Here is a 22838-nt window from a genome sequence, read left to right on the forward strand (position 1 = left end):
GTGTTCAGTTACAGCATATCTTGAAGTTTTATATATCTCATGTGTTAAGATTTATTATTCATAGAAATATATGATGCCAGGATCTGACTCTGCCTTCCCTGAACTTGTAATTGTGAGATGTGAGATACCAAGAATAATCTCTGGACATCTTTTCACATCACTGTTAAGAAGTCAAGACCTATATGCATCTTTTCTTATTTTTTAAATAAAGGAGTAAACACTTTTATTTCTCAAGGCTTAATGGAAAACCTGAAGGAAACACAGAAATGTTTCCAGGCTTTCCAAGATGAATCTTTCCCACTGCCAGCCAAGGAGGTATGGGAGATTAGTCAATCAAAGGATTCAGACGTGTGGTACTGGCAATCAATGCACAGCACAGTGGCCAAGCGTTCTGTTCTCTGATCTCATCCTGTAGCATGAGGCACAGCAGAAGAAGCTAGCCAGAGTGCACATACAGCTATTTGTCCTGAAGTTTCATTGTCTCAATTAAAAACACAGAGTGGTAATGAGATTCAGTCCTGCCAGAAGCATTAGATGTATGTGGCTTTGTTTTTGGTTCTTTTCCACTAAAAGAACGCAGTTTTAAAAGAACCAACTGCATGTTTCATCTTTCTCTGCTGGATTAAATTATTTGGATACTTTCAGAAAGATGTGAAGCAAATATATTCCAACACTGCTGACTGATTCTCCAGTCCAAACAAAATAAAAAACTGAGTGAAAAATATTTGATAAATAATCATTATTATCTATCTAAAATTTCTATATTTACTCTTGTTGTTGGAGACATTTTGAAACAAGGTGGAAACTTCAAAAGTTATCTTTCATCTCTCAACTTCATTTTCCTAGAAAATTTACTCTTAAAATAGTTGTATATACTTATATGATTATATATATGATTAAAACTTAAGACATACAGTATTTCATGACATATCCTTGTATTATGATTAAAAATAATAAAGGATATTCCTACAATTTGTCAGGGTCCAGTGGGGAATGACAAAGTAGAAAATATATTCAGAAAGCAATGTTTACTGTAAAGAAAAAATAATGAAAATAACAAGACAGATATTTTAACAAACTTTTAGATAAAAATGCATGGCCATAAGGAGGAATGTGTCATGAAGGTATAGAAATGTAAGACAGTTATCAACACAGGCACACCACAGCTGTGAGGCGTAACACTTGGGACTCTTTATGATATTAACACAAGTGGGATCTGGGTAACCACCATAGCCTAAAAGTTCTTTTTATTATATTTAGATTATTTATTGTGTGAGTATTTGCCCAGTTTTTTAATATGATATTGCATGTGTGGAGATCAGAGAACAACTTGTGGAAATTGTTTCTCTTATGGGATCCAGCTGAGCTTGGCAAATTTGGTGGCAAGTATCTTTACATTCTAAACCATAGAGTCAGTCTATAGAGTGTTTTTTTTTTTCTGATATACAGTAAATAAATGGAAGTATAGAGAACTGAACTGGCTGCTAAAACCCAGATAAAAAGATGCTAGCGTATTCACAAAGCCAGCATTTCAGCAGTTGCTCAATTATTCTCTCCTGTTGTGGAATATTAGCATAAGATGTATTACATTTGCTTATGCTGTGGAATATTTGTGTAATGGTGCAAAGATGTGTTACCTTCTTTTTATATTGCATTTCTTTAACTCTGTAAAGCTGTGTTACTTTGCTTGCCTAAAACACCTGATTGGTGTAATAAAGAGCTGAACGGCTAATAGCTAGGGAGGAGAGGGTTAGGCGAGACTGGCAGGCAGAGAAAATAAATAGGAGGAGAAATCTAGGCCCAAGAAAAGAAAGAAGAGGAAGGATGGGGAAAAGGAGGAGAGGAGAACACCAGGGGCCCAGCCATCCAGCCACACAGCAAGCCATAGAGTAAGAAGGAAAAAAGGTAGATAGAAGAGAGAAAGATAAAAGCCCAGAGGAAAAAGGTAGATCGGATAATTTAAGAAAAGCTTGCTAGAAACAAGCCAAACGAAGGCCAGACATTCATAAGTAAGAATAAGACTCTGTGTATTTACTTGGGAGCTGTGTGGCCGCCCTCAAAGAGTAAAAAAACGAGCTACACTGTCCTACAGATGACAATGTGTGGTGAGTTCTCTTTTTGATAGTACAAGTACACTTTGTTACTTTCAGTGTTATTTCTGGGGAGTTAAAAGACAAAAACTATTAAGCCAAAGTTCAATTTAACAGCATAAAATATGACTTGGGAATTAAAATGTGGAGAGGGAAATGCACTTTCACTTTCTTTGCTCAACATGCTTGAATGGATATTTTCTAAAGTAAGAGCAAGAGATGGTACCACTAGATTTGAAAAGTGTAAAATATACCCCTTCCCAAGGTTGCTGCCTTTGCCCCTATGGTCAAAAGATGTCTCAGGGCATTTCCCCTTTATTCTTGTTAAAATTCGTTTACTGAAACCTTAGGGTCTGGAAAACCAATATCTTTTGTCTTGACTCTGTCTTGATAAAAATCTACAGGAATCCTAAAAATTTCTCATTCAGTTAACAGAAAAAAATAACTAGAACCAGATATTTGTTTATGAATATGAGTTCTGCATCTGCATTCAGGATCTCTACATAGAGAAGAGAACAACATAGCATTAGAAGGGAATGGCAGCTTGCACTAACTGATGTGCAAAAGGTACCAGGTATAGAACCTTGGGATGCTAAGTCTCAAGGGTCCTGGATGCACAATGCTAATTAGCATAATGTTCTAAACAGTAATTCTAAGATGCCAGGAGGATTCTTCTGTCTCAGTCACATGTGTGTTATGGGATGCATTTTGTCACTGCCAAGTGTCTTAAAGTCACATATAGGATAATGTCACTACATTTTTTTCTCATTCAAATTAGAGAGAAAAGGTAGGGTTTATTTATGAATGTGAGAAAGACTGGAAACAAACATCTCTATTTTCAAAGTGAATGAATTCAATTTTAGCCTCAAGGATTTAGTTAGTAACAGCTAAGATCTCAAGTCAGAAAAATGAAACGTTATAAATGACTCTGAGACCATCTCCATGCTTGTTTTAGAGATACTTGAATAAAACTATGATTACGCTCAAAAGATTAAATCTCATATTTCATTTATTTACCAAAACACTCTAAATATGAGATGTTTGTTGCCTTCCATATTTTTTTACACAAGGCCAAATGAATTATTAGAGGATTTGTGAAACTGTAGTATTCTACTGGATATATCATTCTAGATCCTACTTATGAACTAGGATTCTAGAATGTTAACACTTCCTTTAAGGCAGGTTGTGGTTTGAGAACTATACCTTTAATATCTAACTTTCCATGTGTTGTTGTTTTATTAAATCAAAAAATAAACTTCCAAGAGCCTGGGCAATGGCTCAGCAGGTGAAGTGCTTCTTGCACAAGCTTGAAGATCTGTGTTTGGATCTCCACCATCCACATAAGGGGTCAGGTGGATGAGCTCCACCATCCACTTAAGGGACCAGATGAATGTGCTCCACAATCTACTTAAGGGATCGGGTGGATGTGCCATCCGTAATCCTAGATTTGGGCAACAGAGGCAAGAGAATCCTAGAATTCACTGGATAACTGACAGTCTAGTTAATCAGTGTTCCAGGTTCTGTCTCTCCCAAAATAAGGTGAAGAGTAATAGACAAAGAGATGTGGTCTCAACCTCTACTGTCGCAATGCACATACAAGGTTCATATCCTCACACTCAAACAAGCATACACACGTGTACACAGAGATATTTTTTTTAGCTTAGTCATGTACTTATGATGTGAATTATGTTGGAGTTAAGTACTTTTAATAGTTTCATACATGAAATTTTAGTTAATATTTCAGTAGCCAAAAATCTATGATTCTGTCTCCCAGTTAGTAGAAGAAAGTAGACAAGGTTCAGTTTACTTTTCCAGGTAGTATATTATTCTCACAATAGGATTGAGGTAGTCCTAGGCATATTGACAAAAGGCCCTACAGCGAGAAAGCCATCTCTCTTAAGACTTTATAAAAATATCACCTCAGTTTTAAATTTAATTTTATATATCATAGTAGAGTTCAAAATAGCCTGTATTCCTCAAAAAAGAACTTTGACAGGATTTTAAGCAATAGACATTGAGGGTAAAAACAGAGAAAGAAATGCTGTCGGCTTTGGCAGTTCTGTTACGTGTTTGATATTTATATTTTGCACCTGGCTGAGTATACTTTTCCTTGAAGTGCTGGAGTCCAATATGTGTGTAACATACAAAATTTTAAATCAGACTATTTACTATAATTAGAGACATACTAATTACATTATAAGGTATATCAATTTCTTTGAAACTGTAAAATATACATAAGAAGGTTTATTAATGTGTTTTGTTGCTCATACATTTTTATTCCATTAAATTCGAGTTTTTCACATGTGATTCAAATATTGGGACAATAATACAGAGTGCTCTTCAGCTCTCTTTTGTGTCTTCTTTTTATTATGTCTTTTATTTTTTTGAGATTAATATAATACATGCATTCCTTCTTCCCTTTCCTACTTCCAAACTCTCCCATACATACCTCTTTTCTCTCTTGCAAATTCATGGTCTTTTTCATTAATTGTCATATGTGTGTGAGTGTGCGTGTGTGTGTGTGCGTGTGCACACGTGCATGTGTGCGTGTGTGTGTGTTCAGTCTATAGATTGTTATTTTTATGTTTTTAGGGCTGATCATTTGGTATGGGATGATCAATTGGTGTGCTCTTCCCTGGGGAAGACTATTTCTCCCTCTTTCAGGCGCTGAGCTCTCTTGGGCTTTCCTCCCACTACTTAGCATGTCTATTTTCATTATCCTTTTTAGCTCATTTTTAGGCAGTCATGATGGTGAAGATTCTGACATTGCTGTGCCCCTCGATCTTTTTAAATTTCATACGTCCATGAAGCATAGACCAATTTTGAGTCAACACTATAATGTTCGTGATGTGTTGTTTCTGGGGGGAGGGTGTTTCTTTGTTTCCCAAGACTAATGGCTTTTACCTGCAGCTGATTACAGACAGTGTTATAAAAATTTATATCTTTAGGTAATATACATGCAAAAACGGAGAGGGGGTGGTTAATCCCAATTTATCTAAAAGTTTCTTGTCATTTGAAGTATCGAACATACTAGGTCCCAAAAACTTAGAAAGTCAATGTATTGGCTTTTCTTCAAGGGATTAAATATATAATGTCTTACCCACAACTCTAAAGATTATAGGAGAGACAGAGATGGAAAGAATGGCTCAGTCTCTCTTTTGAAATTTTTCTGTCTTTGAACTCATTGTAGACAAGACTGGCATTGAATTAGGTGTCTTCTGACATTAGCTTTCTAAGTGCTGAGATTACAGGTACCAACATGCCTGCTAGCTAATTTTATTTAAGTATATTTAAGGTGTGTTTATTTCTATATACGTTTTTAGAAGTCAGTCACATTTATATATACAAATATATACACATTTATTATGTGTCAGAAAAAATTAATTCAGCTGCTATTTTTTAAAACAAGAAGAAATGAAGAGATGTCTATACTTCAAAATTAAGGTAAAATAAGGTTATTATAGAGAGATAGAAGCATGGATAAACTATGAAGAAATCTAGGGTTGATATGAGATATGACTATGAAGTACCTATGCCTGGGATGTCATTTTACATTATTTCAGTCAGAGGTAGATAAGTGAATCATAACTTTTAAGTGCCCTCTTTTCTAAAATATTCTAGAAAAATCATGTTCCAGATGTGGTTTGTATTGTACCAACTACTAAGTGTAGACAATGAAATTGAGGGAACATTTGTGACTTATTTTTACCAGTAATGGTAAAGGGGAAAAAAGACAAATTTCCTCTTGGTTTTGTTCTCAGTAAGACTTTATATTAAAAAATAAAAGAACAAGTATGAAATTTTATTTTTTCCTAGAAAAATATTACATTTATATGAAAAAAATTAAAATATGTAATAATAATACACTTAGATTTCTTGAAAGTTGTTCTCTAAACTCTCATACAGAGCCTGTGACACACAGTGGTATTCCCCAATACTGATGATAATGATAATGATGATGATAGTAGTAATAATGAAAGGTTTCAAAGGAAATCAAGATATATGTAAAATGAACATACTGTTGAAACATTCCCTGTCTTAGGTTTTTCTCAGTTGTTATAGGGATAATTTGTTTTTGCAGATAATTTTTAAGATGAAATTTTTTAAAAAACAGAATAAGAAATTATATATATTTCATATCTGTAGCTAGTCAGAAATAGATCGGTCTTACTTTCTAATTTTAAATATAGTAGATTGTGTATATTAATGTGATGTGTCTTGTTTAGCATCACTTGTCAGTAAAGGATGTGGTGTCAAAAAGGAGTAATTTGTTACATGATATTTTAAAACTTGGATTGATTACTTTTTATGAGACAGTAGTAGATAAGATGTTTAAAGATAGCAAGATTTTAAAGGGATTCTCATAAGGTAGGTAATATTCCAATAAATAGATTCACCAGTCCTAAATGAAATAAATAACAATGACTGATATGTTCATCAAATGATGCCAAAAGCCTATTTCGGAGTAATTTTAATATTTAATGTGTGATCAGAAACAAATTTTTCAAGTCATTCAGTGATGTGTATAATACCACTAATGAAATACTCATTCCTTAAGGAGATGTATACGGTTGCTGATGAAGGGAAAGAACAAACAAAGGAGAAAGAAAGGAAAGAGAAGAGAAGGAGAAGGAGGGATAGAGAGAGGGAAGGTAAAAGAGAGAAGGGAAAGGACAGAGGGAGGGAAGGAGGAGAAGGAGGAGGAGGAGGAAGGAACCGAGGGAGGGGAGGAGAAAGAAAGGGGAGTGGAAGAGGGAGAAGAAGGCAGTAGAAGAGTGAGGGATGGGAGACAGGGTGGAGGAGAAAATTCCATTATTTTAACTTTTAGCGAGCGGTGCCACTCGGGGAATAAAGACAAGTTTGAGCAGATTTCAGAGTACAGCAGAGGAGCTCTGGTTAAGCACCATAAAAAGCAGCTACACATGCAGAAATAAAAGTCAGCTAGATTCCATCTAAGAAAAACTTTGACAGTTTCGGGAAAGTAACTAAGAATGAGCCACAAAGGCGAGCGACAAAACAGCTCATCTGTAAGGATGTAACGTCTACTGCAGACAGACATGCGCAGACCTTCAGGGCCAAGGTCCGCAGGAGGCCAGCAACAACGAAACGATTATGTAAAAGGAACACAGAGGCATTTGGAAAGGTTGAAACGGGATATGAACATACGTCGTATCAAATGACACCAGTCGGCTCTCCCTTCTCTCTCGGAAGGGACCCAGTCTGCACCAGTTAGGTGCAGTTAGGTGGGACAGTACCTTTCGTTTAGCCTTCAGCTGCTCATGGTACTTGTCACAGGTGTCTCCTGGGATCTCTCCTCCCCAGAGAGTAATTCCAACTATGGTGTAGGTGACGCCCATAATGAGCAATGGGAAACAGTACACCAGGATGATGACGATGATGTGGTACCTGCAGAGAAATACACACATATGCATGCTGAAGACTCCTGGAAGGAGACATATGGGACTCTGAATTTGTTGAGCTTTAAATCATAATACAAATGCAAACAGTTATTTTCATCTTATCGCTGTCTTCATTTCACAAACATATCAAAATATCATGCAAACACTGTAACCTCGGGTCATGTATCAAATGTTTTAATTGCTTATTTCCAACCTGTAAATGAAAATTTATAAATGAAGTCTTCTCTTAATTTATACACATTCCCTTTACTTAGAACCAAGGGTGATACCCCCTCTCTGTTGTCCTTTGTTTAGTAATTGCTGAGCGAAACTATTGAGGTGAATCCTCAAAGGTAAGGGTGAAGGAAAGAATATGTCAGCCATGATATGCATTCTATTCCACAAGAGAATATTCCATTTATTCTGGTGACATCAGACATTTATAAAATACATTTTCTTCTGCATGAAAAGAGGCACTCTGAGCCACATTGTGCGCTTCTTTTGATTTCCTAAAGAAAAACCCTGTGAAAACATTGCAGCAAGTCTCCACAGTCAAGGTGTGTTTGATTGCCTTATTAACTCAGATAACAAGCTCGTCGTGCGTGATAAACACACAGCTTTACAAACTGCCAAATTTAATTTTATGATTCCGTACTTTTCCATCAAAGCGACAAGGATGTCATTAGGGAGAAATGGAAGCATGATATATAATATTTTGGCTCATGCACAAATTTGCACATTTTATGTGGTTTCTACAGTCTTTTGAAGACTTTAAATTAATTAATGAGTTTATAAGTGTGGTTTGTCTTCTAAAATAAATCTTTTTTTTTAAAAAAAATTATTTATTTTACATCCCAGCCACAAGTTCCCTTCCCTCCATTTCTCCCAGACCCTCCCCCTCCCCCTCCTCTGTTCCCACCCTCCAACCCACTTGTCTGTTTCTGTTCAGGAAAGGTCAGATCTCCCCATGAGTATCGACAAAGCATGGCGTGTCTAGTTCCAGCAAGACTAAACACCTGCCCATGTATTAAGGCTGGGCAAGGCGACCCAGTACGAGAAGTAGGGTCCCCAAAGCCTGGAAAAGCATTGGAAACACCCCCCGTCCCTGCTGTTAGGAGTACCACGAGAGGACCAAGCTAGACAACTGTAACACAAACGCAGCCTGCCTAGGGCAGTCCCATGCAGGCTACCTAGTTGTCAGTTCTGTCTCTGCGAGCCCCTATGAGCCTAGGTGAGTTGATTCTGTGAGTGAAGGACACCATACAAGAAATCTTCAACCTCCTTGCCTATCTTCATCCTGGTAGCTAAGTACTGATTTAAAATCAACGGAGAAGTGATTCAGAATAATAATATCCTCTAGGTAGGATTATTCATAATAGGTAGTTATGGCACAGACTAATAACCATACCTGCTTTCTCTTTAGTAGAACCTCCCACTTGGCCAAGAGAGAAAACTGGAAATGGAGCTTTCTAAAAGAAGTCATGCCTGATCTTGTACTAGTTCTAGTCCTCTAGTGCAGGCATTCCTTGCCCACCTCTGTCTGATCTAATATCTTTTTACCAGTAGATGAACATGAGTTGGGATCTATTTTAACTTAGCAGACTACTAGCTTCCACCGGCCTGAAAGCTTAGAATGTTGTCAGAGAGCATCTTAGGCCTATAGAAAAGCTCCCCACCTTACTGTATCCTTCTCTCTGATATACCCACCAATGTATTTTAAAGTTGTCTTGATTTGTGCCCTTTTCTGTTCCATAGAACTTAATGAAGCTCCTTCCACTTTGGAATATAGAATTTAGAGTATCCTAAATCTATGTTCATGGGTCATAGTCACTCAAAGTGGCTCCATAATAAACTATTTCTTATTCCCTTAAAAAAATCGTCTGGACTTCTGAGAGAGCAGAGTTGGATAAAATAACTTCAGAAGAGGTGACTGCAGGCCAGGCATGGCTGCATAGTTCTTTGACCCCTTGGGAGGTAGAGGCAGGCATATCTCTTGGAGTTCAAGGCCAGCCAGGGCTACATAGAGAGACCTTGTCTCAAAAAATTGATAGTTCCTGGCAACATTTATTATTTTTAAATGTCATCAATGATAGGAAAGCAAACAAGTTCATTGAAATTTACAGGAACAGGAAAAAAATCAAATTAAACAATTACATTGGCTTTCTCTTTTACTTTTTTCAAGTTAGGTCTAAAATATGAAATCTATCAAATGGCATACCTATTTCTTTTTTAATTTAGTGGCCAGGACTTTTCATGCTGAAATGAACAAATACAAACATATGAAAGTAAAACAAAATTAAAACACCTGCCAGGACTTCTTTCTACTGCAGCCAGGCTTTCTAAAAGAGCAATCAACACACTGGGCATTCGTCCCCACTTCTAGCTCCTCAGTCAATAACACCCTGCTGTCCCTGGCACATTGCTTCCAGCCTTTACCACCCTGTTTAGGAAATGCTAGTGCTTCTCCAATAGAAGTCATCACTTTTCCAATTAAAAACCTTTGTAGTTTTACAAATCAGCATATCAGATCACAGTGTAGTTTTACATTTCTTTCCCCAAGTAGTAAAGGAAGTGAATGACTGGGTCATAACTTCATAACACCCCTCACCCCATCTTCATTTTCCTAAGTGTTTGATAGACTGGGTTGAAAATTGTCAAGGAGAATAGACTTACGTGAAATGTTGCTTGGGACCCTCTGGCCACTGCACATAGCAAAGAGTACGCCCTGGCATGACTTTTATTTTGGAATAAAGACATTGAGGGAAGGCAAGTAGAAATGCCAAAATCCAGATACTCCCAATGACAATCTTGGTGGCCGTGGCAGACAGTCTGGGTTTCAAAGGGTCGATAATGGCCATATACCTAGGTGAAACAAAGAAGAGTGTTCTGTCATTTCCTTCACTATTGGAATTAAAAACGGAACTTCAAAAGTGCTTTAATGGATGGGCTTTAGGACTTAAATTGATAAGGGTTTTACTTTTAGAGGTAGCACAGAAGGAGAACTGTGGCACTGTCTCAGGCATCGGCACACCTGGGGTCAAATCCTATTCTGAGACTTGCTTAACCATTTGGAACTCAGCCTCATTATTTTTAAAATAGAAATAGGAACATCCACGCCTTAGGGGTGCAGTAAGGATCAATGGAAACCATATAAGTGGAAGTATTGATTACCTGGTGCTGTGCCTACAACACTATCTGAATTCATAAATGTCTGCTGGATAGAACTGAAAAGGTACCTACCAAATGCCTGAAAATACAGGCTTGTTATCACAGCAGCTTCTCTCTCTCTCTCTCTCTCTCTCTCTCTCTCTTTCTCCCCTCCCTCCCTCCCTCCCTTTTTTTTGATCAGGGCCAAGAGTCAAACATGGGCCTCACTGCCACTAAGCTATATTCCCAGTCATCAATTATCGTTTCTTTTATGCCTCTTCTGGATTAATTTTTTTATAGAAAATTAGGGTTAGATAACATGGATAATAGCTAGATGCATGACAAGAAGAGAGAACCCCATGCAAAGGCTGTGGCCCACACTCTCAAAGTAGCAAAAGAATTCAGGATTCAGCTGGGGTGAGTATGTCAAGCTGGATAGAGGTTTGGCTTTCATGTTATTCAATAAGTTAAGTTTCTATTGCATCATGGGAAAATTCATGATGTATATTACATAATCATCCACAGCTTAGATTGGGAATGTGAACTTGTGGATCAAAGAGCATGCTTCCATGTGGTTACTGCAGCTCACTCTGGATTTTGGGAATTTTCTCAATATGTGAAGAAAAGTCATTTTATTCCTGCAGTGTAGATAGTGCAACTATGTATCTCAGAAAAACAAGTTCAACCTTAAATTGGATAAAATATGGTTCATTGCCAAATTTTGGCTAGTGATTAGAGAAGAAAATAATATTTATAAATTCAACCTAATTCGTGTTTCCACCAATAGAAAAAACATATTTTTGTCTCATTTTCACTGTGGTCCATTTTGTGTTATGCAAGTATAATTTTATATATTTGTGTTTTTTAGAGATTATACCTCAGGTGTAGGATGAATATTGATAAAGAGAAAAATATCAAAGTATTTACTTATGCATGCACACATACCCACACATACATACTAACCATTTTAACCTTGAGAATAAGAATAATGCAATTGTTTATTTTTTATGTAATTTTTAGGCTATTTCAGTTTTTAACTAGATATTTTGGAAATTATAAACTTCTATTAATATTAACATTAGTTACAGCTTACCTAAAGCAATATTGTTAATTTAGTATGTGTGATAAAGAAGAATCTTAGATACAAATATCCTATTTATCTACCTGTGGTTGGCTTTGCTGCAAGAGTATACAGATATGAAGCATCAAAAATAGTTAAATTCATAAAAGCAGAGGATAGAATAGTGGAGGGAGAAGAAAACTGGTAATTAATTCTGCTGGGCATAAAGCTTCATTTATGCAAGAAATAGCATCTTAAAGATCTGTATAACATAGTACCTATAGTACTAAGTGGAATTAGGAACTTGAAAGTGTGTTAAGAGTCCAGATCTCATGTTCAGTGTTTATAACAACCACACACACACACACACACACACACACACACACACACACACACACACGAGTGTGTGCTAAACAAAACGAAAACTTCATTCATGAACATAAAACCACCACAAGGAAGTTTTGGAGGTGTTGTATATGTTTAGTAACTTGATTATGATTAAATAACTTTATTATAGCTAAATACATTTTCTCAAACCCATCAGACTGTATACTCTAGAATACACACACACATACATATAATACTGTATCAATATACATTATTGAAGCTTAAAAATAAAAAATAAGAAAAGATGATTATAAAAATAGTACAGTTAGTTAAGAAAACAAGAACCACATAAGATAACGTAATGCATAGTTGAAGTGAAAAGCTGTTTATAGTTCACCCCTCTCGTTCTTCATCACCGATTACTAACTATAGACAGGCACTTCATCATGTGTACATTAAAGACCTCAAATAACCTCTTCAATAAGTTTTACCATGGGATAGATTTTATGGAAAATAAAATTGAAGTTTAAGGAAGTTAAAATCATTCATAATTGGACAAAAATGGAAAATCCTTGTCTATAGGGGGTAGCATTATCATTTCTCTAGATATTCTTGTTGTTGTCAATGTCCAAACAGATACAAACTGTGGTGTTGACAGTTGCATAAAGACCACAGAAGTGGAGGTAAACAGATATAAGCTGGGACCTTACAGAGCATCAAATGTATCATTTTTATCTCCTAAATCCAAAAGCACAGTGCTAAACCCTTTAGTCAAGCATGCAATAGCAGGAACTGTAGCCAAACATGTTTTTGCTCTTGCTGCTGCTGCTTCTAAATTTCAAAGCATTGATCACAATATATTCAATTATGGCTTTATGGGTGGTTCTAGAGCCAAGCACTCTTGTCAATAAAGTTTGCTCTACTACTACTGAACGGTGTGTTGCTCAATTATGTCACAATCTGGCTTCTTTTGTGGCTCTAAAAGTTTATAAACGCCATTTGGATAGTTATACAATTGGTTTTATATGCGTAAAGTACTTTCTAGGTCCTATAACACAGACAGGTTAAAGAAAAAAACTCCAAAGTTTTCAATGACTCCTTTGTATATTTATCCTAACTTTTGATAAATTATTTCCTGATAGGTAGACTATTACATGGAATCAGTTTATGTTCTCACCAAATAGTATGAAATCTTGAAACTTCAAAAGGCTTTTAAAATCTTATTTTTATTCAATATTGTTTGTACATGCATGTGTATAATATATGTGTTGGAAGGCAACTCCCTGTAGTCTGTGTTGTCTTCCTGCATTAACGTGGGTGCTGGGATAGAATTGGGGTTTGAAATGCATGGCACGCACTTTTTACCTGCTGAGCCATCATGTCAGTTCTTGAAACTTAAGGCATTTTTCTCCTTTCTACTCTATTATTAAGTTCTATAGATGCATAGAGATCTTGATAAAGTTTCCTTTGGTGGTGTGTGAGGGAACAGAATTCCCGCAGGCTGTGGCCCTTCTGACCGGACTGCTGCTGGTAGCTGCGGAGCTGCAGTAGCTGATTAGGACAACAGATGTTGAAGGGGCAGCCACTGAATTGGTTGAAAAGCAATAATATGGAAATACAGAGACACGGGGAAATTTTTAAAAAACAAGGCATCCAGAGTTAGGTTGGAGAATGACTGATGAGACAAGGAGACAGTAAGTTATCCGGAGCCCGTTTTGATTTGAATTAGAATTGATGGTTCAAGGGCAGGGTCTGGTCACTGCCCACTGCATTTAGGTAATAATTGATGAAAGTAACTGAATGACAAGATACAGAAGGGAGACCCAGTAGGAACAAACGGTAAAGTTTTCTCATTGCTGAAGACCACTTGGAAACTGATTCAGTCACTAACAATTCCGGTCCTGTATCTTGCCCCAGCATTAATAACGTTCATCAGTGTGGATGCAGCAAATGCGCGCTTAGGCTCATGGGAACGGCCTCACCAGTGTGGAAGCAGCAAATGCGCGCTTAGGATCATGGGAACTGCCTTACCAGTGTGTATGGAACAAATGCACGCTTAGGCTCATGGGAACGGCCTCACCAGTGTGGATGCAGCAAATGCACGCTTAGGCTCATGGGAACTGCCTCACCAGTGTGGATGCAGCAAATGCACACTTAGGATCATGGGAACTGCCTCATCAGTGTGGATGCACCAGTGTGGATGTAGGAAATGCGCGCTTAGGCTCATGGGAACGGCCTCACCAGTGTGAATGTAACAAATACAAGTACTTCCAGTGCTCAGTGGTTTGATGGACAAGCACTTCCAGTGCTCAGTGATTCAATGGTAACGATGCTACACCTGAAGACACTGTAATTCCATTGGGTGTAGAAGGAATCAATTCTCGTAATTTTATTTAACATACATCTATATATACCAAATTCTTTTCTGAAATGAAGAGCAGCCTGAAGCTGTTCCAGTAGATTGTCCTTAATCTCACAGATATCAAGGTTATCAGTAGAGTTTCCAAATTGTGTTAATTCTTAAGTTGTGAATGATACAAATGTTTATTTAAACGTTAAAGTAGAGAAAGCAGTCAATAAACCTCAAAACTCAGATAATAAAGATCACAGGGGAAGCTGTTCCTGTGGTTGATTTTGTCCCTTAGTTATATTTTCATGTCCTATTCCATTGACTATAGCACAAATTTTACCAAGTAATTTCAAAGATTACTTCCACTCAGTCACCCATTCACACCACCATCATGTCTTGTTTTCAAGAGCTGGAAATTGCAACAGGTTTGTGTGTGTGTGTGTGTGTGTGTGTGTGTGTGTGTGTGTGTAAAACTATTGTTAAAGAATGAGAGGGCTTGAAGTTTAGGAGGAACACAGGCAGAATTGACTGGAGCAACGGGAAGGGGAATGATGTAAATTCAAAACTCATATATTACCAAAGATAAAAATGATCAATAATGGCAACAGCAAGGGTTTTCTTGTGAGTTTGGAGGAATTTGGATGGGAGAATAGAATATGAATCATCTACACTGAATTGTGCTTGCTTAGCAACAGTAAAACAAGATGCTTTTAAACTTTAGAAGGCACGATTTTAAATTTATGCAATCCCAATTCTACAAAGTAATGATGACTCTAGAGGATTATGCCAAGAGTAGGTAAAATGATAGTTTACAATGAAAATTCTCCCTTAACAGAATTAAGTAGGAGATTCAATGTGAATTTAATCCACAAGGAATTCAGGAGTTGAGGCAAACCCCACCATATTAAGACTTTTGATGGTGGCAAGTTTATTGTTGTTCTTTTTCTTTTTCAATATGGAATAGTTCTGAGTGATAAAATTAGGTGTGGAACATCTTAAGTTCCATGCCAGGAGAAACACATTATTATATTGCTAATCAACTATGTTCTTTTCTGCCTCTCTTGTTCCCTTTAATTGAAAGTATTCTCTAACATTTCTCAAATTGTGCATACATTTGGCTGCCAGAGTATGTCCAAGCCAGGTGCTTGAGAGCAGAATTGAAGGTTGTTCTCCTGGCGTTCAGGAAGGACTATGGAGCGACTGGGGAAATGCAAATCTTTTTCTGCCGTGTGGTAAGATAGCTTAGGAAATCTAACAGTTTTCTATTTTATCTTTAATTGTTGGTTACATATTTGTGGGTTTAAAGCTTCAGGCAATTATGATCCATGGTGATTTATTAGCCTGATAAAGTTCCCTTAAGGATTCAGTATAAAATGTATTCCATCTTCAGCCATTTAAAAACTTTTAGCTAATCAGTTAGCCACAGTTTGACACAAGTTTTCTTTTGATGTCCAAGCCTTTCTCCTTTTCCAGGGATGGAGGATGTATGGATCAAACACAGCCCACAAGCATCCTTTTGTGTAAATTGCTGACCACTGCTTATCAACCTCTTTCTGCCTTTTTACATAAAATACAGACTTCAGCGACAGAAGAGGCAATATATCCATGACTAACTAGAAAATTCTGCCATATTATCAGATCTTCTATAATATAGAATATTGTGACATTCATATTAAAATGGGAAAATATTTTGGTTTTGTCAGTCAAATATAAAGCCATTTGGGTTGCATGACAAGTGTTTTCTACTTTAAAACCATTCCCTCATGACTGTCCATTGGAAGGTTTCCAGAGTAACTTAAGGAACACGTCTCTCTCCATCACTGAGTGATCATGCCATCATTGCTACACACAATAGCGTTTCATTTGTTCCCTACAGTGGAGCTAAGAATGGAAGCTTGATTAGAAGGCCAGTTTCTCAGTTCACAGCGGATTTTACTTAACTGATCTATTACCTGAGGTTATTGATGAGAACTATAGATTTTTCCAGCTTTGTTTTCTCACCATGTGAGGATCTTTTTAACTGTCTAGAGTAAAGAATCTCATTTATAGTCTCACTTAGTGTTAATAGAGTGATTAGAAAGCTGACAAATTATTCTGTTAGCCACCTGTTTGATACCATAGCCTGAAAACATCTTGTAAAGAGATTTTAATTTGTTGGCAGCTTCCATAGTTCTCTCTCTAAGCTTATTCTCTTACTTCCTTAAATGTTTTATTTTGATCGATTGGTTTTCTTGCTATGCTTCCATATAAAATATTATACACAACGTTTTCTCCTGTTTTGTCTGCATTTTAAGCTGATGAAACAGGGTATTTAAAAGTAACTTTCCAAACTGAGGATGTAACAGCATTAAAACAGAAGAAGAGCTCACATTGCATATACTATTCTATCCCCTCTTCCATTAAACTTTGTTTTTCACACATTGAGGGATCTTTCTACTTCATTTACTTACCAATGTTACAAAATTTATCCAAAATATTATCTCTTTCATGTCCTAAATATAATTTTGGAAATTTATTATACACATCTATCTTGTAAAGTCATGAGTTCCATCATCACGGGATGCCTTCTGAAATGTGCATTTGCCATTCCCAAATTTCCAGGCGTCATAGAGCATACTTGCTTACACGTAGACTATAAAGATCCCTATGTGTATATGAGGTTGTTGTCTGGTAGCCTGGTGCACCAGCATTCTCTTCTTCTTCTTCTTCTTCTTCTTCTTCTTCTTCTTCTTCTTCTTCTTCTTCTCTCTCTCTCTCTCTCTCTCTATCTATCTATCTATCTATCTCCCTCCCCCCTCTGTACTTCACTCTCTTTTTCTCTCTCTGTACTTCAAACCCAGGACCTTGATAGATAAGCAGTGTACCACTAAGCTACATCCCCATAAATGTTTTTAATCAGTAGATGGAGTGTACTCTAAGACAAGAATAAAAACTAGAGTATGGGGAATATATAAATGTAGTCAAATATAATGCATCGTACGTAGCTGTATATTCCATAATTTTATAAAACTGGTATCTTGGTGATGTGGGAGGTCCTTCTGTCTGTGTGTTGCTTTTATTGGTTAATGAATAAAGAAACTGCTTTGGACCTATAGCAAAGCAGAACTTAGGTAGGCAGGGAAAGTTAGGCTGAATGCTGGGAGAAAGAAGGGTGGAGTCAGAGATACACCATGGATCCGCCGCTGAAGATAGATGTGTGAAACTTTGCTGGTAGGCCATGACCTTGTGGTGATGCACAGACTGATGGAGATGGGTTAAAATAATATGTAAGAGATTTGCCAATAAGAAGATAGAGCTAATGGGCCAAGCAGTGATTTAATTAATACAGTTTTTGTGTGATTATCTAGGGGTTCTGGGTGGCCAGGAAACAAACAAGTGACCAAACGGCCTGCTACTACATCTTAGAAAATTTCTTCATACCAGAAACACATAAGCAATGTGTTGCACTAAGAGTATCTAGCTTTTTATAGTCTCATAAAGTCACCATATAACTACATCATCACATGAAATTAAAAGTGAGTTATATTCAATTGGCTGAGAGGGCATGAGAAACTGAAGAAATGGTCCCATAATCCTCCTCTATTCCTCCTAAACAGAATGTTGACAGTGCACAAACTCAATCTCAAAGCCTTTTTCAAGCAGTCACAACTGTACTGATGAAGATGGCAATCGTTTTGCTTGGAAGCTACAATACAGGAAAATCTCTAAGCTCAGGAATTATACAAAACTCAGCTATAACCCAGTTGATATGTTATACAACACACTGGACTAACTCAATGGTTTATATCTTAGTTCTATGTATTGTGCAACAAACTGTTACTACCAATTCAGTTGTATCAACAACCCAGGTTCAATTAAGTACAATTTCTATGATTCAGAAATCTTGGAAAATGTCACTCTTTGTTCTACTTAGATCACATAAGTAGAAGCTTTGAGCACATTTGCATCGGGGACACTGGCTAATAAAGCATCTATGTCCACCCTAGAAAGGGTGTCAGGAAAATGTTCTTGTGGACAAAAGCTTCATGAAAACTTGTTTCTTTAGTCATCAATAGAAAAAAGGGTAACTGTTGTGGGTATTTGCCAGTGAGCTGTGAGTTATAATTATCATGATAACAATCTTATGTCATTGCTGTGTGATTTTTTTTTTTTTTTACTCTTTTGGGGGCCTGCCACCTAGCTCACACATTGAGACTTATTCTTACTTATTAATGTCCGGCCTTAGCTTGTTTTGTTTCTTGTCAGGTTTCTTAAATTAACGTGTCTAACTTTTGCCTCTGGGCTTTTACTGTTTTCTTACTTCTGTAGATCTTACTTTCACTCTTGCTTTGTGGCTGGCTGGGTGGCTGGGTGGCTGGGTGGTTGGGTGGCTGGGTGGCTGGGTGGCTGGGTGGGTGGGTGGCTGGGTGACTGGGTGGCTGGGTAGTTGGGTGGCTTGGTGGCTGGGTGGTTGGGTGGCTGGGTGACTGGGTGACTGGGTGGCTGGGTAGTTGGGTGGCTGAGTGACTGGCCCCTGATGTCCTCCTCTCCTTGTTCTCTTGGATTGCTCATCATTCTCTCTCCTCCCAGATTTCATCTTCTATCTATACTCTCTGCCTTCCAGCCTTACCTATCCTTATTTCTGCCTCCCTATTAGCTAGTCATCTCTTTATTAGGACCATCAAGTATTTTAGACAGGCACAGTAACACAGTTTCACAGAGTTAAACAAACACAGTGTAAGCAAAAGTCACACATCTGAAAATAATATTCCCCAACATGTCATTTGCCACATTTTATTAAGTAGATGTGAATCAGAGATCGATCACCAGGAGATAATTTTTAAAAGAATATGACCAAGACGCAGAGATAACGAGAACTATTTTAAAGTCTGCCTGCCACAAGAAAGGTCAAAGAACTCTCGAAGGCTTCATCTGGTGATGGATGGAGATAGAGACAGAGACCCACACTGCAGCACTGGACTGAGCTCCCAAGGTCCCAATGAGGAGCAGAAGGAGGGAGAACATGAACAAAGAAGTCGGGACCACAAGGGGTGCACCCACCCACTGAGACAGTGGGGCTGATCTATTGGGAGCTCACCAAGGCCAGCAGGACTGTGACTGAAAAAGCATGGGATAAAACTGGACTCTCTGAACATGGCGAACAATGAGGGCTGATGAGAAGCCAAGGACAATGGCACGGGGTTTTGATCCTACTACCTGTTTGGCTTTGTGGGAGCCTAGCCAGTTTGGATGTTCACCTTCCTAGACATGGACGGAGAGGGGAGGACCTTGGACTTTCCACAGGGCAGGGAACCCTGACTGCTCTTTGGACTGGAGAGGGAGGGAGAGAGGCGTGGGGGAGGGGGAAAAGGGTGGGAGGAGGGGGAGGGAAATGGGAGGCTGGGAGGAGGCGGAAACTTCTTTCTTTTTTTCCTTTTCTCAATAAAAAAAAGAAAAACAAACAAACAAACAAACAAAAAAAGAATTCTCAAAGGAATCTAAAAGAATATCTTGGCCCGGAGGTGGTGGTGCACGCCTTTAATCCCAGCACTCGGGAGGCAGAGGCAGGCGGATCTCTGTGAGTTCGAGACCAGCCTGGTCTACAAGAGCTAGTTCCAGGACAGGCTCCAAAACCACAGAGAAACCCTGTCTCGAAAAACCAAAAAAAAAAAAATTATCTTGTACTGAATCGGGTATATAAAAATATAAAAACTAGTGAGATCACCTAAAGTAACACTTAGGTAAAAAGCAGAACCAAATGCTTAATATCAGAGACAGTAAAAAGAAACTTTAAATAAAGGCTATAATATTAAGAAACTAGAAAACAATAAGAGAAAAGCAAATTCAGCAGGAGAAAAGAAAGGAAATCAATAAAGTTTAAATAAAATCAGTGAACCTGAAAGCTGACGCTTTGGAAAAATCCCTGAAGATGATAATACAATGGCAATTGTATTATCCATTGTATTCCATGAAGAGCAGGCAACACAGAAAATCCTATACAGAGTAAGTGATATTACCATAAAGGCAAGTTTGAAAAATAAGCAATTGCAGTGGGTTTTTGATCCTACTGCACGTACTGGCTTTGTGGGAGCCTAGGCAGTTTGGATGCTCACCTTACGAGACCTGGATAGAGGTGGGCAGTCCTTGGGCTTCCCACAGGTCAGGGAACCCTGATTGCTCTTCGAGCAGATGAGGGAGGGGGAATTGATCGGGGGAGGGGGAGGGAAATGGGAAGCGGTTGTGGGGACGAGGCAGAAATCCTTAATAAATAAATAAATTAAAAAAAAAAAGAAAAAAAAAAGAAAAATAAGCATATATTGAAGATATTTCCTTAAAAGGAATAGAGAAATTCCTTAATACTATAGACCACTCACTCCAAATGACAACCATGTTTATTAAACATCCAACTATCCATCTAGGAGTGGTTGGTTCCACTCTTGGACACTGAAAAATTCAAAGAAAATAACACTGAATGAGGCACAATGCAGCATAACTCAAAACTAGAGGTTATTTATGATTCATATTTGAGGTTAATATTAACCTGATGTCAAAGACAGATAAAGATAGCAAAATATAAACCAACAACTATTATGAAATTAGACACAGAGCCCTAATATAAACTCCAATTATTTCTGGCTCTCTTTACCCCCCCTTTTCCCTTTCCTTCTCCTTTTTCCTCCCCATCTCTCTGACAAAGACCTGTTCCATCAACAGTGTTTATTCTCAGAATTCAACTCTGCCTATGTGTATGCATGTGTTTGTGTGGTTTTTTGGGGGGGAGTTTTGTATATGCTCAGTGTAAGTTATAACACTAAGGAAGACTCCCAGCTCCTAAAACTTGTTTACTACTACGACACTACTATTACACTACTATTAATTACTACCATTACCACACTACCACACTACTACTCCTAGACTACTACTAATCTACTACTAAACTACTATTACTACCATTACCACACTACTACACTACCACTACATTACTACTAATACACTGCTACTACTATTACTAAATATCAGTCAGCAGCGACTTATGGACCTCAGCCACCTAAGGGTCTACCTGTCTGAATTATTCAGAAAGCCCAACTTTACACCTTCTTCTTCCTCTCTCTTGTATAGCCAGGCTTCCCTTACTCTTTGAGCTTTCCCCAACACCTTCAACAATCTGAGCTTCTCCACTGTTTCTCTAAAGCTTTTCTTCCCATCATGTGGCTACTTGTGGACCATGGGTGTGACATCCATACCAGCTTACATGTTATGGCTTTTTTATTCCCACTTCCATTTCCCTTTGGGCAGCAGCCAAAGACTTACAGCTTCTCTGCTTTGCAGTTTTTCTCTTAGACCCTCATGGAATTACCCTTGTGGTTCCATTTGAATCCTTCTTTTAAATTCTTTTACTGATGAAACTAAGACTCCCAAGAGGGGACCCTGATTTCTCTGTATCATGTGGACCTCAATGAACTTCTGCACAGTTAGAATTGCCATTCTGAAACTGTGGATATTCTCTTTGGACTTTGTACTTTTACTATTGGCTGCAGTTTTTGCACCTTTAATGTATTTCTTTAATGAAAAGTGGACTCAGTAGTTTTTGTGATGAAACTGCCTTCCTTGATTGAGGACCTGTAAACTATTTCTCATCCAATAAGAAAGTCTCATTGCATTTACAGAGCTTAGATTTTTTCTCTACTTCTAATTTCTCCAGAGTCCCCTTTACACTTGAGGTCAATATTATTGAGAAAGTGTTCAACCCTTGGCCAAATTCCCAGATGAAAACTATCAGCTCAAGTCTTCATCTTTAAGTTGCTTCTAGGAAAATAAAAAAAAAAATGCTAGACTGGATCTTCAGTGTGCTCTTAGTGTTCTTCTTAAAGAAATCTACTAAAATTCACTTTGTACTAAAACCAAAAAAAACTATCCAAACAAACAAAGAACCAAAACCTCAAACTGAAAGCTAGCTCTTCCTAAAACTGGATCAGATGTAGTAAATATAAACTTGAATTACAAGAGCAAGGTCATGATCCTACAAACCCAGCAGGGCCTTTCATGCCCGGTGCCTTTTCCCTTGTGGTAAGGATGGGTCCAGTAAGCCTAACTATTTAACAGTGTTTTTCAAAGACACCATACTTAGGGTTCTTTTAGATTTTATTTGTGTAAAGCTGGTTATTTATGAGAATTTTCTCTCTTTCTTAGGCACTACTCCCAGAATCCTTTGCACCAGTGGAAATGTTAGCAATTATTGAAGTAAGACTTTTTAAAGACAGTTTCACATAGTTACAAACAACATGACTCATACTCTGAATATAAAAATCTCATATAATCTATGAATTCATAACTTTTCTTAAGCAAATGAGGTTACAGGGTAATTGAATTACAATGGAGGAAAGTGTTTCCAAGAAGACACTAGATTATTGAAATCATTCTATTTTTTAAAAGATTTATTTCTTTCTAATGAGTATGAAAATGCCTACATGTGTTTATTTGTACAA

The 22838-nt window shown here is 37.6% G+C and overlaps 1 protein-coding gene across 1 annotated transcript in view; it reads right to left on the minus strand.

The window, feature by feature from the left end:
* Tacr3 (tachykinin receptor 3) overlaps positions 1–22838 on the minus strand; it is a 71191-nt gene that overhangs the window by 35369 nt on the left and 12984 nt on the right. The window contains exons 2-3 of the mRNA XM_041653807.1: positions 10163–10351; positions 7346–7496 (exon numbers count right to left, since the gene is read on the minus strand). Of these exons, the coding sequence (XP_041509741.1) occupies positions 7346–7496; positions 10163–10351 (340 nt within the window). The remainder of the gene's footprint in view (positions 1–7345; positions 7497–10162; positions 10352–22838) is intronic.

This window comes from Microtus oregoni, unplaced genomic scaffold, assembly GCF_018167655.1.
Source record: "Microtus oregoni isolate MIOR12 unplaced genomic scaffold, Mior012 000000F_ref0000247, whole genome shotgun sequence".
Taxonomy (NCBI): Eukaryota; Metazoa; Chordata; class Mammalia; order Rodentia; family Cricetidae; genus Microtus; species Microtus oregoni.